The sequence below is a fragment of the Cucurbita pepo genome, chromosome 3 (assembly GCF_057944985.1).
Source record: "Cucurbita pepo subsp. pepo isolate OVF chromosome 3, ASM5794498v1, whole genome shotgun sequence".
NCBI lineage: Eukaryota > Viridiplantae > Streptophyta > Magnoliopsida > Cucurbitales > Cucurbitaceae > Cucurbita > Cucurbita pepo.
This window is the reverse complement of record NC_141800.1, coordinates 14,290,919-14,305,876: the sequence shown is the minus strand read 5'-3', so window position 1 is coordinate 14,305,876 and position 14,958 is coordinate 14,290,919. Positions and strand designations below refer to the sequence as shown.

The window sequence follows — 14,958 nt, the reverse complement described above, 5'->3', positions numbered from 1 at the left end:
CTTGGTATGTCTAACAGCTATCATCTACTATTCGTAACTTGTTTGAGTCGTTATCGTGCCACTTGATTGAACAATAAACCTCTACAATAATATGATATTGTCTACTAAACTCTTATAACTTTGTTTTTTTGTTTGGTTTTGCTTTAGTTTGCTCAAAATGTTTCATACGAATAGAGATAGTGTCTCTTACTTATATATTCAAGATCTTTCTCTTAATTATTAAATGTAGAACTCCAACCCCTCTTCTTCGATCATGGTATGAATTAGCAATATAGAAAAAAAAAAGGAACACACGTATGATAGACGAGGGTCGATCCTCAAGTGTCGCACATTCCGCCACAAGAGAGTCAATATTGAGAAGTGTCATGATGCAATCGAGTAGGATGTTGCGTCATCCAACACACCAAAAGTGTGCATTTAACCCAAGTTGAGGCATATGCAAGGTTCAAGGAAACGAGACGACACGAGTGTCGAAGATAAGTTGTGGCACATATGTATGTCATAGTGAGGGCTAGCGTTGTGAGACGAGTGTCTTGGGCGACTTCCTTTGAAATGGGTTTTTCAAGACCAGTACAGAATAGCACGGGTGTGTCGGTATTATACTCTAACCCATGTGTTAGAGGTTGGATCATAAACCCGCTATCTAGTACGGAATCTATAAACGACATGACATAGACACGGGAGGGTCCAATGTCTCGATAGAATCCAAATGGATGGATGTTTAGAATGTCCCAATATTATGAACGACACGTGAACCCATTCTCGATGGCATGACCCAATGAGCTACAATGGCTAACAACACCTCGTGACTTGGGATGACATCAAGACATGTGAGTCGTGTTAACTGAAAACTTAGATGACATTGAGATGTGACGTTACAATGAGAGACCTTGGCTCCGAATAGAGACAAAGTCGAGTTGAATGACTTGATCTAACGTAGAGGCGAAAGGCGAATATATTAAAACTTAACGAACAAATGAAATATTAAAAAAAAAAAAAAAAAAAACATAAGAATGGGAGAAATTTGATGTGTGTTTGGTGACGAGTGCATATGTAAGAAGCATGCATAGGTTGGCGAGGAAGTGGAGGTAATTATTAAGGAATGAAACATGCTTCATCAAGAAGGGTTAATTAAATTATTTGTTATCCCATAATCCCATTTATGCTCTCTTCAATTTAACTTTAAATAATGCATTCCAAAACTGCTGCTTTTCATGACTTTAATATATTGCCTGCATAATTTAAACCATCATTTGCTTCTTACATTCATTCCAACATATTCTTTTAATATTTTCATTAAATCATTATCACCTTTCTTATTATCATATTATTTGTTCTTATCCTAATTAATATCATTTTTTTTTAGACTTCATTTAAAACCTGAGATCTCAGGCTTGATTAAGCATAAATGAAACTTGTTTCTTTTATGTTACATTCTTACATTAATATTATATGATTGAGATGTATGAACCTAAAAACATGACCTATAAACAAAACCCATCTAGCAATGAAAAATATAATGAGTCACATGACCAACTTGGAAGAAAGCAAATGAATGGTCTTATTATTGTTCAGTCTGTAATTCAGTGATTCTTCAAATGGCACCGAAAGAGAGAGTAAAATGAAGTGCCCATCATCACCATTTCAAAACTAATAAACCACTTTTCTCTCTTTTTCATCCATATTTTAACACTAAACAAACAAATTCTCTTAAAATTACGGGTTTTGAAAATCGTTCAAGATCGAGCCATCAATTTCTATAATAATAGTTTGTGTCTTATTCACTTAGATATGTTCGAATTGAGAATAGATTCGAAGTAGAATGTGTTGGATGATAAAAGTCTCACATCGGCTAATTTAGGGAATGATCATGAGTTTATTAGAAAGGAATATTCTCTTCATTGATACGAGGCCTTTTGGGAAGTCGAGAGGAAAGCAGTCATGAGAGCTTATGCTCAAAGTGGACAATATCGTACCGTTATGGAGAGTAGTGTTTGTCTAACGGAATGGAACCCTAATTCCATATAGTGAGCTCCACCCATGTGTCACACGCAGCCTACAGCTCCAAACTCCAAGGCCTCACCCAAAAATGATGGTCCCAATACAACACTCAAACAAAAAAGTGGGCAACCAAAAAGTTTTGGGCTTTAACAATGTAACCCCTCAAGACCATGTGTTTTGCAGCTTCTCAGCGTCCAACAAAAAAAAAAAAATGGCGACTGTCACAATCTGACAGGCAACCGGCTGCAGGTGGCTGTCGGGTGGGAGTCACTCTGTTAATTCCCCCCCGCCGCTTCCTTCTGACAGCACGCGGGCTTACTGGCTACTGGCGGAGCAGGTCATCCTCCCATTCCACTTCCACCACCGTTCTTCTCTTACATTTTGTCTACTTGATACCCCACATTCTTACCTCGAACGAGTCCCAAATCCAGCACGCTTTGACCCATCTCATAACCATCTCAATCTAAAACGTGAACTCCACTCTCTACACGTGGAGGAAGATGATTGGCTCGTGTAGTCCACGCTCTACTCTAGCATATGGTAAGATGGTTGTGGATTACTTGAGCATTGCCTTTAAATACTAGGGTTGCCATCTTATTGAAGGGTAACCCCAAAAGGCAAAAGCTTTAAGGTTCTTTCACGAAGGTAATTAGTTAAGGGAGTATTGTTTTTGGGAAAGCTCATTGGCGTTGGAGGCTTTTGAATTTTTGTCCATCAGCCAAAACGGGTCTGCCTCTGTGGATGCTTGGCTTCGGGGCCGACAGGTTGCGAGCCGACATGAATCGCTTACTCGCCTTACTCTTCCACCAAGTAAATTCTTTCACTCTTATTCATCTTTTTCTATTAGAACAATATCTGCGTACAGTGAGCTATGCACAATCATTCAATGGCTTCTCAAAATTGAAACTTTTGTGTAAAAAGGGTTTGTGTTAAAAGGGTATTAATGTAACACTAAACCCTCTGTGTTTATGTACAATTAGACTATTACATGAATTAGATGTGTAAATTTAATTGTTTATTTATGTTATTAATGTAGGGGATATTAGACGAGCAGTTCTTGCAATTGCAACAGCTTGAAGATGAGAGCTCACCAAATTTTGTGTCGGAAGTAGTCAACATTTACTTTCAAGAATCGGAGAGGCTGTTGAAGAATCTTAGAGCGTTGTTGTAAGTGTATCTCGAACTCGAGTTCTCATGCATAGACAACAAAAGAACAACAAAAAAAAAAGAATGATATCGTTATTGATGGGGTTAAGGTTTGTTTGGATTGGACAGAATAGAGAGAGAGTTAACAGACTACAAGAAAATGGGAAACCATTTGAATCAGCTGATGGGGAGCAGCTCAAGCATTGGAGCCAACAGAGTCAGAAATGTTTGCATTGCATTTCGAGCCAATTCTGAACAAAACAACCGTGCTGGGTATTATTATTATATTAAGACCTCAATTTTTATCATTATCTCCAAACAAACCCTTTTTTTTTTCTTTTTTTTTCTTTCCTCTTTTAAGAAACAAAAAAAAAAAAAAAAAGAACAACTGGGTCACACTTTATTTAAGATTCTGAAGCACCCAACAAGACACAAGGACAAACGTACACTACAAACCCTACATTTTTACCTTAAATTGTGGGTTTTATGTTTGGTAGAGTTCATGTTTGCATCAGCCAATAACATAGATTTTTTCTGTGTGAGATTTGGAGAAGAGAACGAAACATTCTCTATAAAGACATGGAAACTTCTCTCTAGTATACACATTTTGAGGGGAAGTCAGAAAGGAAAAACCCAAAGAGGACAATATCTACTAGCGGTAGGCTTCGGCTATTACAAATGGTATTAGAGCCAGACACCGATGATGTGCCAGCGAGGACTCTGGGCCCTAAAGATGGGTGGATTGGGGGGTCCCCATCATGCTGGCCTCAAAGAGGGGTAGATTATGAGATCACACATCGGTTGGAGAGGAGAACGAAACATTCTTTATAAGGATGTGGAAAGCTCTCCCTAGCAGACGTGAGACGTGGGCTTGATGTTACGTTCTTGAATCAGTAAACATGAACTTTTTGGTATAATATGGTGCTACAAATTACTAAAAATTCATGTGTTTGTATGTTTGTAGTTGCTTGGGAACATTGGAAGTTCTTGAACACGAGTATTGTTATTTAAAGAGCAAACTTCACGAGCTGTTTCAGGTGAAGTAAAGATTGAAATGTTACACAAAAGCAGGTTTTTGATAGCTAAAGTTGAGTTCTTTTTGTAAAATGCATGTGATACAGATAGAGCAGCAAAGAGTTCTGGGCGCAGGAGTTAGGTACCCAATGCACCAGAATTGAAGGGAAAAAAGAACCAAAAAAAGAACAATAATGGAATGCCCCATTGGAAAACCCTATTTCTTTTTCTCTCCCAAAAATTGGCTTCATTGTTCTAACCTTATATTCAAATTAATGATATTTTTTTCTCTCATTCATACACGTTTTGTCGTTTATTTGCATCCTCGCCTTTGTTAGTGATTATAGTTCGGTCATCGCCATTACCGCTCCATTGTTCGCCCGTGTTCATAGATTGAATTGAATTAAATTAAATCAGACAATTTTTAAATCAATTTAATTATTTTGTAAAATTTTTCGATTCAAATAACCTCTTATTAAATTTAATATCAACCATTAAATTTTAACTCAATTCAACCTTAAATTTTTTTTTGAGTTAGATTAGTTTCATTTATTAGAAAAAAAATATAATAATAAAAATAAAATGCATTTATCTATTTTAAATATTTAATTAAGATTTGTAACTTAATTTCAATATATTTTTTTTATAAAAAATTACATTTAATAAATAATATAATTATATAATAAATATGTATAATATCTTTAAAATTAACAATAAATTTGGTTAAAATGTGTATATTGTAAGCATTTTTAAAATAATAATAATTAGAATATTATTTAATGTAAAATTAAGTAATTTCTTTTTTATAAATATTAATGTTACAGAAAAGAAAAGAAAAACGAGAGTGGGTCCCAAAGAAACTTCTTTTATTTATTTTTTTTTTTTTTTCGAAGGGCATATAAAATTTCTTTTTTTTTTTTTAAAAAAAAAAAAGAACTAAATTAAAATTTATGAGAGCATTAAACGTGATCTAAATTCTAATAAATATTTGGGCCCACTGCATGCCTATCACTTTGACCATATGCCCACTTGTTCTTTGGGTCGCCTTTTGACTTTTGGTTCTTCACGTATTAAATTTTTTAATGCAATGATTTAGAATCTTAATTATAAATATAACATTTTATCATGATTTAAATTTGTCCGTATAATCCACGATGGATACGAAATTGAGTTAAGTTGAGTTCGTGGTTCGAGTAACCTAAATATAACTCATAACCCAATTCAACCCTCTGCTCTCGATTGAGTTGGATTATTTCTATTAAATATTCTATTTATCCACAATAACAGTAACATTTACAAGTCACAACGCATCACTAACCTCAATTGCCGATTATGAATATTCTTTAATCTTTTCAATAGTAGGGTAGGGTTGGTTGTTAACCCTCTTTTCCGGTTGGTTTGGTTGACCCTACTAAAAACATGTCAACCCAACCAAAACCGAAAAAAAAAAAAAATCTAACTCAACCAAACCTTTATGGTTTGGGTTTGGTAGTTAGGGTTGGTTGAGTTATCGGGTCATATGAATACCCCGACATATAATTTAGTCAAATTTCATATATTATCCTATGAATACATGACATATACAACCTAAACATCGACCACGCAAAATCCAAGATTTTTCATCTCAAGTTTAAAAATTTAAGTCTAATAGTACTGGGTTATCTCTCTGAATCAGCTTATTGACTAGATCGTTAAGCCATGAGTCCTCTAAGATTGACCGACCCATTTCAAGAAGATTTATCCAAGACGTACGATCTCGGAATCCATTATGCATGTAGTTTCTATAAATTTTTCTAAGAAAACGACAAAACCTAATCGCAAATAGTATTTTTCTTTTAAATTTGATCCAAAATCATTGATTTTATTCTTACTTATTATAACCAAATCCCTCGCATTTTTAAAAGATTTCAACTTCGTGAATACAATATGATAAATAAATAACTAGAAGGATTATGTCAACCAAAGAACACAAAAAGAATAATTTAGTTTAAGAAAATATAAAAGAATTTAAAAGTTATAGAATATTAAAAGAAAATTATAATTTAATTGAAGAAAATTACAAACCGTTGCTTTGTTGGTGGTCACATTTAGACTTTTTGAGCTAAAAAAAATGGGAATAAAGTTTGAAAGAGCATAAGGTCAAACTTAGGGTAGCAAATTAATGAATGGTGTTAGGGCAAACAATAAAGTTTATTCACATTTTTGTCTCCAAAATTCCACCATATGGACATTGCTTTAAACCTTTGTTCTTCCTCTCCTTTTGTCCTCCATTAATACCCTCCAAACTCACCATTTAACCGTATTAATAATATTAATAAACTGTTTGGTCTGGTTGATCGGATGTATGTGAGTGAAGATAAAACATCCTAAAATGGTTCATATTGGTCGGTAGAAATAACAGAATGTATGAGTAAGGACAAAATATCCTAAAATGACACAGATTAGTTTATGGAGATAGTTTTCACTCTTAGAAGCAAAGAGTAAATAACGCAGTCATTAATTAATTAATTGTATTGAAAAAAAAAAAGGACAAAATGAAACTTTGTTACCTTTTTTGTCGGTGGAAAATAGATTAAAGTGGTTCACCAAATTAATAAAGTAAGGAGTTTGCTTGCTTTAAAAAACGGAAAGTTCTTTACTGCAACTATATATATATATATATATATATATATATTTAATTATTATTAACCCATAAAATATTAAATTAAAATAAATAATAATAATAGTAAATGACTTACTTGTCACATTTTTTTAATGTATCCTTTTTAAAAAACATTATTCTAAGTTCAATGAGCCCCGCTAACAGAAACGTCGCTTTATAGACTACGTGTAGACTTTTTTATTGTAAGATTAACTTCGTAATTATCTTCGAAAATTAAGTGCGTTTACTTTTATTTTTTAAAATATAACTATGATTTATATTACTTTGATTAAATAAGTGAGGAAAAAAAAAATGAATAAGTGACTTGAACAATCTGAACCAATCAAACCCAAAAAATTTATGGTTGGATCAACGTTCTTTGACGTAAGATTGTTTTGGTTGAAAAAATTTATAATCCGAACATTAATATCTAAAAAAATTATTTATTGAAAATAACAAAAACGTTATGAGATATTCTTTTGATTCGGAGCCTCATTGCCAAGAAAGTGTCATGTCCACACGTGTCCTTTTCTTTTGATATATTATTTTTGAACCAATAACGTGTTAAATGCATTTTTTAAAAATGATTTTCTTTCAATTTTGAAAAATAAATTAAATTATATCACTGCAAGAATATGTCCAAAATAGATAAAAAGAAAATTATAAGTATATAAGTGAAAAACAGTCCATTATCTTAACAATTAATATAAAGATTCATTTTTCTTAATTGTTCGGATATAAGTAAATATTTTCATAACAATAAAGTAAGATCTACTATCATTTAAAATGTGGTTAATTAAATAAGTAAAATGATTTGAACCCATGCGTAATTTCGGTAACTGTCTTTATTAAATGAATCGGAAAAAAAATATATATTACGTAGAAAATATGGTAATAGGTATAATTAAGGGTTGAATAATTTTGGAATTTGATTCTTTTTTATTAATGTAAATTATATAAATGTTAAATGATATTATAATAATAGTAGGTAAAGTAAAGTTGATATTATATTATAGAAAAATAATGATAAAGTGATATGGCCCATAAAACCCCAAAAAGCATATGAGAATTGATTAATGTGTCCACGTAGAGTGAATTTTAAAATATCTCTCCTTTTCATATCCATCACGTTTACATCGTTGTCAAATTTTACATCCTTTTCATATACTTGTTTAATCATATTTTTATTTATTAATTTTCAATAAATGTTTAAATCTTTAGTCAAATTTTAAAAATAAAAATAATTTTTTTTTAACTTTGGTTAAATTTAAAAAAAAAAATACTTTTAGAAAATAAATAATAAAGTAAATTTTTTTAGATAAAAGTAATTTTTTTGAGGTTATATTTTGGTATGGAATTTGAGGAAAATAACTTGAACTTTTAAAATAAAAATATTTTAAAGAATAATGACAGCTAAACAAATATTTATGTGATTTGAAGAATCAAAATAAAATATTACAAAATATTTATTAATTTAGCTTAAAAAATATTTATTTAGTCCCTACATTTTATTTTTATATTATACGTTCATTATTGGTCATAAATATATGTTCTTTTAATTTTCGTACAATGTTGTCCTAGTCATCAATAATGAAACTACATTCGATGTCCTCGACTCAATAATCTCTTTCTCATCTGTAACATATTTATGAAGTGTGAGATTCGAGGTCGGTTGTGTTGGATGATGAAAGTCCCACATCGGCTAATGTAGGGAATGATCATGCGTTTATAAGTGAGGAATACTAACTGATTGGTATGAGGCATTTTGGGGAAGTCCAAAGCAAGCTCATGAGCTTATGCTCAGGGTGGACAATATGTGGAGAGTTGGGTTCATCTAACAGGTTGGAGAGGAGAATTAAGGAAAAGTTTTAAACAAAAAACTCGAAAAAACAATATCTGATAGCGGTGGGTGAGAGTCGTGTGCCAGCGGACGGTGACTGAGGGCCCACAACTTCACATTTGTAATTTATTGATGATAAAAATATGAATGCTTACGAGTTACAACACGTCAAACTTTATGGTCCGCGTTCATTATTTTCAAACCAGACCCACCACTCTCATCACTTTCCAATTTTTGCTCCTTTTAAGCAGTCATGCCGACCCTTTAAATTCTGTCCCCTTCTCATTCTTCTCCATTCCCACACTTTCCATCTTCTTCATAAAAGGACAGACCTTTCTGTTTCTCTGCATCATCACTAACCCACCCAAATGAAGGTTTCTTCCATTGATGACTCTGAGTTTTCCTGTAATGGAATTGGATCCATTCCCACCACCACCGACACCCACTTCACTGTCATGAAAACGTCTCTCTTCTTTGCCGGCGACGGCTTCACTGTCTATGACTGCAAAGGAAAGCTCGTCTTTCGAGTCGATTCCTATGGCCCTGATGCTCGTTACAGGGATGAACTAGTTCTCATGGACCCTCATGGTCGTTGCCTCTTCACAGTCCGTCGCAAGGTAATTTGTGTTTCTTTTTCCTTCATTTAAAGTGGGTTTCATCTAATTTTGGATTTGGGTTCTTGTTTGTTTGAGTTATTGACTCTGTTTCGTTTTGCTCTGTTTTTTTCCGAAAACAGAGGCCGAGTTTGCATCAACGGTGGGAAGGGTATCTTCGGGAGAGGATCAACGGGCAGAAACCGGTTTTCGGAGTAAGACGGTCGTCGATCATCGGACCGTCGAGTTTGACGGTGGAGATGTATGGAAATCCCGGTAAGGAGTATCAGATCGAGGGGTCATTTGGGCAGCGTTTATCCACAGTTTTGAATGTGAAGAAAGAGGCGGTGGCTAAGATTAGAAGGAAAGTTGATGCTTCGACGAATGTGGTGCTTGGAAAAGATGTGTTTTCCCTTTCTTTAAAGCCTGGTTTTGATGGGGCTTTCGCTATGGCTTTGGTGCTTATTCTTGATCAGATAAGCGGTGATGAAGGGATTGGTGGCGAACCAGATCGGACACTAGTTTGATTTTGAGGGCTTGTTTATTTGATTGATCGAGCCATTGGGTCCTCTACTTTTAATGCTGTTGTTTATAGTTTTTTTGGATGGTGATGAATGTGTACATTTAACCATTTATAGCCTGAAATGGAAATAATGGAATTTGAATATCATCATCAAACAAAGCCTTAACTTTGTGTTACATTGTTGAAATGTTGTGTTGAAAAAATGAAAATCAATCCGTTGGTCTCTTAAAAATTCAGATAATCACTGTTAAAGAATTTACAGAGTGCTTGATCTTGAGGTGGTTGTGTTGATGTCTTTGAAGCTTGATTCTATGATGCAAGAATCAGCATCAGAACAGCAGAGGAAGCTGTGAGAATCATTGAATAAGAGCAGCCAAATCCAAGGTTCTGCGAGTTTTTGATATCCAAAAGTAATTAGGTAAGGTTATAATATGATAGCAATGAGTAGAGAAACATGTGAAAAAGTTACCTTGAAAGAGAGAAGAGATGAGGGTGCTGCAGAGGAAGGTTTGAGTCCGGTGAAGCCAATATTGTATGAAATGCTGCCATCGGCCTTGAACAGACCGAAATTCCTCTCGGACGTTGGCCCCGGTTTCGAGTTCTCGTTGAAGAGAGCAAAAATGTAAGCCCTGACGACGGTTTTGGGGCGGTAAGGAGTTCCCTTCTTCTTCATCAACTTCTTACGTAGATTTCGATTGTATGTCCTTGCATTTTTCAAAGTAGCACCAGCTTCGTTCTCATCCCCATGAGAAGCCCAGCCAGTCTCGGAGACAATGACGGGCATCTTCGGGTAGCCAGCCTTTTCGAGTGCAATGTAAGCTGCATCAACTTGAGCGTCGAACATGTTATCATAATGGAGATTGGTTTTGGTATCAAAGATGCCCTTGTTCTTCTTGAAAAGTGCATAGTCGATATCAATATGTTGAGGGTCATTCTTGTAAGCCAAGAATGGATATGCATTAATGAAGAAAGGGGAGCCAATGAGGTTGAAGAACTCCAAAAGAGGCTTCATAACTGGCACAATATCTTCCTTGAAAATGCAGGATGAAGGTGGAAATGAATTTGCAAAAACAGCTTCTGAATGTGGACTTGAAACTTGCACAATGCTTGTCAATTGAAGCCTATAAAGAGCATTGTAAACATTTTTAACTGCAGGCACAAGAACTTCCCACAGCTCAACATCAGTTCCCCCCAACACCTCGTTCCCAACCGCGATCCCTCGTATATGAGTGTCCGGGAGAAACGCCTGAACATTCTCTTTAATCCAGTTCATCGCACGATCCTCCCCGACGCTTATGTCTTTCAGATATTCATTCCCGAGACCGACCACAATCTCAATACCCGAACCTTTGAACGCCGTCAGGACTCCATGATCAGCATCATAGATTCTTATGTTCTTTATCTTTGCAGCTTTCAGAAGTGTCACCACACTTTCAGGAGGTGGTATGTTATCTGCTATTCTTCCATAATTCACTCCATACGTCCAACCTGCATCCACTCCTGTAAACCAAAACCAAAACCAAAACAAAACGCCACTGTTAGCCATAATTCAAACCATAATCTTAGGACAAAAACAATACCTGTTTGCTGGAACAGACCATTTAGGAAGATGGCACAAAAGAAGCAGAGGAAAAGGGGAAAAGTGGTCATTTGTGAAGAGGGGGCGCAAAAGGAGAAGGAAAAGAGAGTTCCTTTTGTAGAAAAAGACGTGGGGTTGTGGCCTATTGGGTTGGGTGTAATGTTTTGTAGGCCAAAAATAGTAGCAGGAGGGCGTTTCCTGAGGCCATGGCTTTACAAAAATGGATAGATTCTTAGCCTTCGTTCAAAGATGATTCAAAGTTTGATGAGGAGGAAGAACATTCTTTGTTGTTTATTCTTAGTTCCATGAAGGGAAAGAGTGGAGTTGTTTTAAGGCGGCATAGAATAGATTCTTCCCTTTCTTCTTACTTTTATCTTTTCATCTGCTACTTTTCTTGGAAAATCTTCATTTTCTGTGTTTTTTTTTTTTTTTTTTTGTTTTTTGTTTTGTTTTACAGATGTTTGATGGGGTTTGGAATATCCATTTCCTTTTGCTTTGGGGACACTTTCTATTCTCGTGTTACAACAAAGATTTGAGCAAATGGTTGATCTTTCAAACTGTTTCATTTCAGTGTGATGCTTAAAGTTTTTAGAGGAAAAGAAAAGAATGATTTCCACTGCAGAATCTTGAACATACTATGAAAATTTTTATTGGGTCATTGAGAAACAACATATTCAAGGAGAAAATGTGAGATTACACGTCGGTTGGAGAGAGAAACGAAGCATGCCTTACAAGGGTGTGGAAACTTCTCACTAATAGACATGTTTTAAAACTGTGAGGCTGATACGTAATGGGCCAAAACGGACAATATTTGCTAGAAGTGGACATGGGCTGTTACAAATGGTATCAAAGCTAGGCACTGGGTGATGTGCCAACGAGAACGTTGACCCCCGAAAGGGGGATGGGTTGTGAAATCCCACATTGGTTGGACAGTAGAACGAAACATTCCTTATAAGGGTGTGAAAACATTTCCTTAGCAGATGCATTTTTAAACCTTGAGGTTGACGACGATACGTAATGAGCCAAAACGGACAATATTGCTAGTAGTGGGCTTGGACTGTTACAAATAGTATTAGAGGCAGACACTGGATGATGTGCCAGCGAAAACACTAGCCCCCAAGGGGATAGATTGTGAGATTTCACGTTGAATGGAGAGAAGAACGAAACATTCCTTATAAGAGTGTAGAAATCTCTCCTTAACAAATGCATTTTAAAACCTTAAGGTTAACGGTGATATGTAATGGGCCAAAATGGATAATATTTACTAACGGTGGGCTTGAGCCGTTACAAATGGTATCATAGCCAGACATGGGGTGATTTGCCAGCGAGGACGCTAGCTCCCAAAAGGGGTGGATTGTGAAATCCGACGTCAGTCGGAGAGGAGAACAAAACATTCCTTGTAAAAGCTATGGAAATCTCTTCCTAACTACTTGTTTTAAAACTATGAGGCTGACGGCGATATAATAAGCCAAAACGAACAATATCTGCTAGCAGTAGACTTGGGCCGTTACCGAAAGACATCTCTCACCCAATGTTAAATTAGAAGGCCGATGAACATTAACATTCTACCGTCAAAAAGAAGTCTGGTGAGAAAAAAGAACAAAAGCTACAGATTCTAATATCTAAATCTAACAACTACAAGTTCTCTTTTCGGTAAATACATACGAAAACTAAAGCTACGGTCACCGTGGGAGAGCGTAAACGCTTGCAGAAACAAAGATCGAGTCGTCGAGACCGCTAAAAAGTCAGCAGACAGTTGTGGTATGCACTGCATCGATCCATCGATCGTCCTAGTTAAAGCTTACCATTTTCTTTCATCAAGTTATCGTGTTCAACGCTTCGGTCCTCGGCCTCAACGTTACATTTTGCAGCATTTGTTGAAACATCTTCATTACCCTTAGTCACATTGTCTGGTGTGGCTGCAGTTTCGTTCTGATCATTCTGTTTAACTCCCTCCATGACTCCGTTCGCTTGTTGAACGACGACATTGCCAGGATCGTTTTCGTTTTCGTTTTCGTTTATGCATTGGTTAACCTCACTAGCAACAGCAACAGAGTATTCAGTAGGTATGACTATTTCTGCTACTTCATTTCCTTGCTTTTCAGCTTCTTCCAATCCCTCAGTTTCCACTTGAATCGCATCTTGACCGTTCGTTTCGCCACCGTTTTCATTCGTTTCGTCGATACCGACAAATTCAGAGTTAACAACTACATCTGAACTTTCATTTTGATCTTGCTTTTCACCTTCACCAGCATCACTACCCCTCTCATCTTTACTCCTTATGTCTGGATCAGCATTTCGTTTTTCACTTTCCTTCGGTTCGTCTTTCGGGTTATCTCCATTATCAGCTCGACGAGTATCAGAACCGTCTTTATCCTTCTCATTCCCCTCTACATCAATCATTTCAATTTCTTCAAGAACTATGGGAGAAGCAATGGCTTCCTCCTTATACTCTTTCTTAGAACCAGAAGATTTTCGACTCCGTTTCTTCGGAGGCTCCTCTTTTGGCGGAGTCGCCTTGACCTTCTCACTAATTCTTGCAGATCTTCTAGGCGCCTCACCCGTGCTCCAATCGAACTCGGATATCGCAGGAGCATCAGAATGCAATTTTAAGTACTGATCTAGCAGTTTTCTGCTACTAAATTCTTCACCAGTTGGAGCAATGAATACAATTTCACTCTTCCTTGGTGTACCAGCCTTGTTGGGTATGAACTAGACAAGCAAAATAACCAACAATTCAAGAAGTGCTCAAAAGAATTAAACCCTAACAGTTTTCCAAACAAGCCCTAGAACTAAAACAGAGTTCCAAAGCCAAAAAAACACAAACTTTACCACAAAAAGAGAACATTGAGAAGAAATTCACAAGACCCAGAAACAAGAACATCAATCTTAAACGAAAAAGAGTTTAGTTCTTGCAAAAAAAGACCTAAATTGAGTAAAAAGTTCAACCAGTTTCTTCCAGGTAGCTGGGGCAGGAAGCTCCACAGAAATGGCTTCTTCATCCATGGCTGCAGCAGCTTGAGTTTGAGCTTCATTTTCCACCATCATAGCTCCCTATGAAACTCTCGTTTCTTTTCAGTTTCTGTTCTTGTGTGGCCAAAATAGAAACACACAAACCGTTGAGGAGTGTGTTCTTCTTTGGTGGTTAGTCCTAAAATCCAAAAGGGCATTGCTAAAACTACCTTCACAGCAAAACCCATCTGCATTTTGTCCAATCAGATGAGGGATGATCCTTAAATCCTTTGATCTTCACCACGTGTCGAGATCAGAGAAGCGATTACAAGGGTTTGGACTGAACTCAGCAACAGGGTAAGTTGTTTCTGGGTGGAGCTTAAAAATCCCATCTTTTTTTTTTTTGTTTCTCGGCCATCAAGGCGGGCAAACAAAATCCAGAGATTCCGAAATTCCATTTTTTTTAATTTTTTTTTTCTTCATTATCCATAAAATATTTTTAAAATGGGAAGAAATTCTTGTTTTCCCGCACTTTGTTTTGGTGACCGTCGTGGAGCCACCTGTTTATCCGGACGTGAAAGGCTCTGGATTGCCTTACTCTTTAAGGGAATTGAAATGTGGGGTTTCACGTCCGAATCTGTCGGTGTCGTGTAATTTATGTAATGTGAT

General features: G+C 35.9%; 4 protein-coding genes across 5 annotated transcripts; 2 read left to right on the top strand and 2 right to left on the bottom strand.

Moving 5' to 3' along the window:
• Positions 1-2,623: 2,623 nt before the first annotated feature.
• LOC111789652 (pseudo histidine-containing phosphotransfer protein 6-like) lies at positions 2,624-4,344 on the top strand. Its single transcript, XM_023670288.2, has 5 exons — positions 2,624-2,811; positions 3,038-3,168; positions 3,277-3,420; positions 4,112-4,184; positions 4,269-4,344. Exons 1-5 carry the CDS (start codon positions 2,743-2,745, stop codon positions 4,323-4,325), a joined length of 474 nt encoding a protein of 157 aa, XP_023526056.1. The 5' UTR covers positions 2,624-2,742; the 3' UTR covers positions 4,326-4,344.
• Positions 4,345-8,912: 4,568 nt separating this feature from the next.
• LOC111790236 (protein LURP-one-related 5-like) lies at positions 8,913-9,945 on the top strand. The gene is made up of 2 exons (XM_023671091.2): positions 8,913-9,259; positions 9,379-9,945. Exons 1-2 carry the CDS (start codon positions 9,011-9,013, stop codon positions 9,760-9,762), a joined length of 633 nt encoding a protein of 210 aa, XP_023526859.2. The 5' UTR covers positions 8,913-9,010; the 3' UTR covers positions 9,763-9,945.
• Positions 9,881-11,514, bottom strand: LOC111790234 (Glycosyl hydrolase superfamily protein). Of its 2 annotated transcripts, none has more exons than XM_023671089.2 (3): positions 11,357-11,514; positions 10,228-11,258; positions 9,881-10,145 (listed from the first exon to the last, which is right to left on the bottom strand). In XM_023671089.2, exons 1-3 carry the CDS (start codon positions 11,406-11,408, stop codon positions 10,068-10,070), a joined length of 1,161 nt encoding a protein of 386 aa, XP_023526857.1. In that variant the 5' UTR covers positions 11,409-11,514; the 3' UTR covers positions 9,881-10,067. The 2 variants fall into 2 exon arrangements, with proteins under 2 accessions (XP_023526857.1, XP_023526856.1); XM_023671088.2 differs by having other exon boundaries at positions 11,339-11,509.
• A 1,357-nt stretch (positions 11,515-12,871) lies between these two features.
• LOC111790235 (uncharacterized) lies at positions 12,872-14,820 on the bottom strand. Its single transcript, XM_023671090.2, has 2 exons — positions 14,287-14,820; positions 12,872-14,049 (listed from the first exon to the last, which is right to left on the bottom strand). Exons 1-2 carry the CDS (start codon positions 14,383-14,385, stop codon positions 13,132-13,134), a joined length of 1,017 nt encoding a protein of 338 aa, XP_023526858.1. The 5' UTR covers positions 14,386-14,820; the 3' UTR covers positions 12,872-13,131.
• Positions 14,821-14,958: the final 138 nt, after the last annotated feature.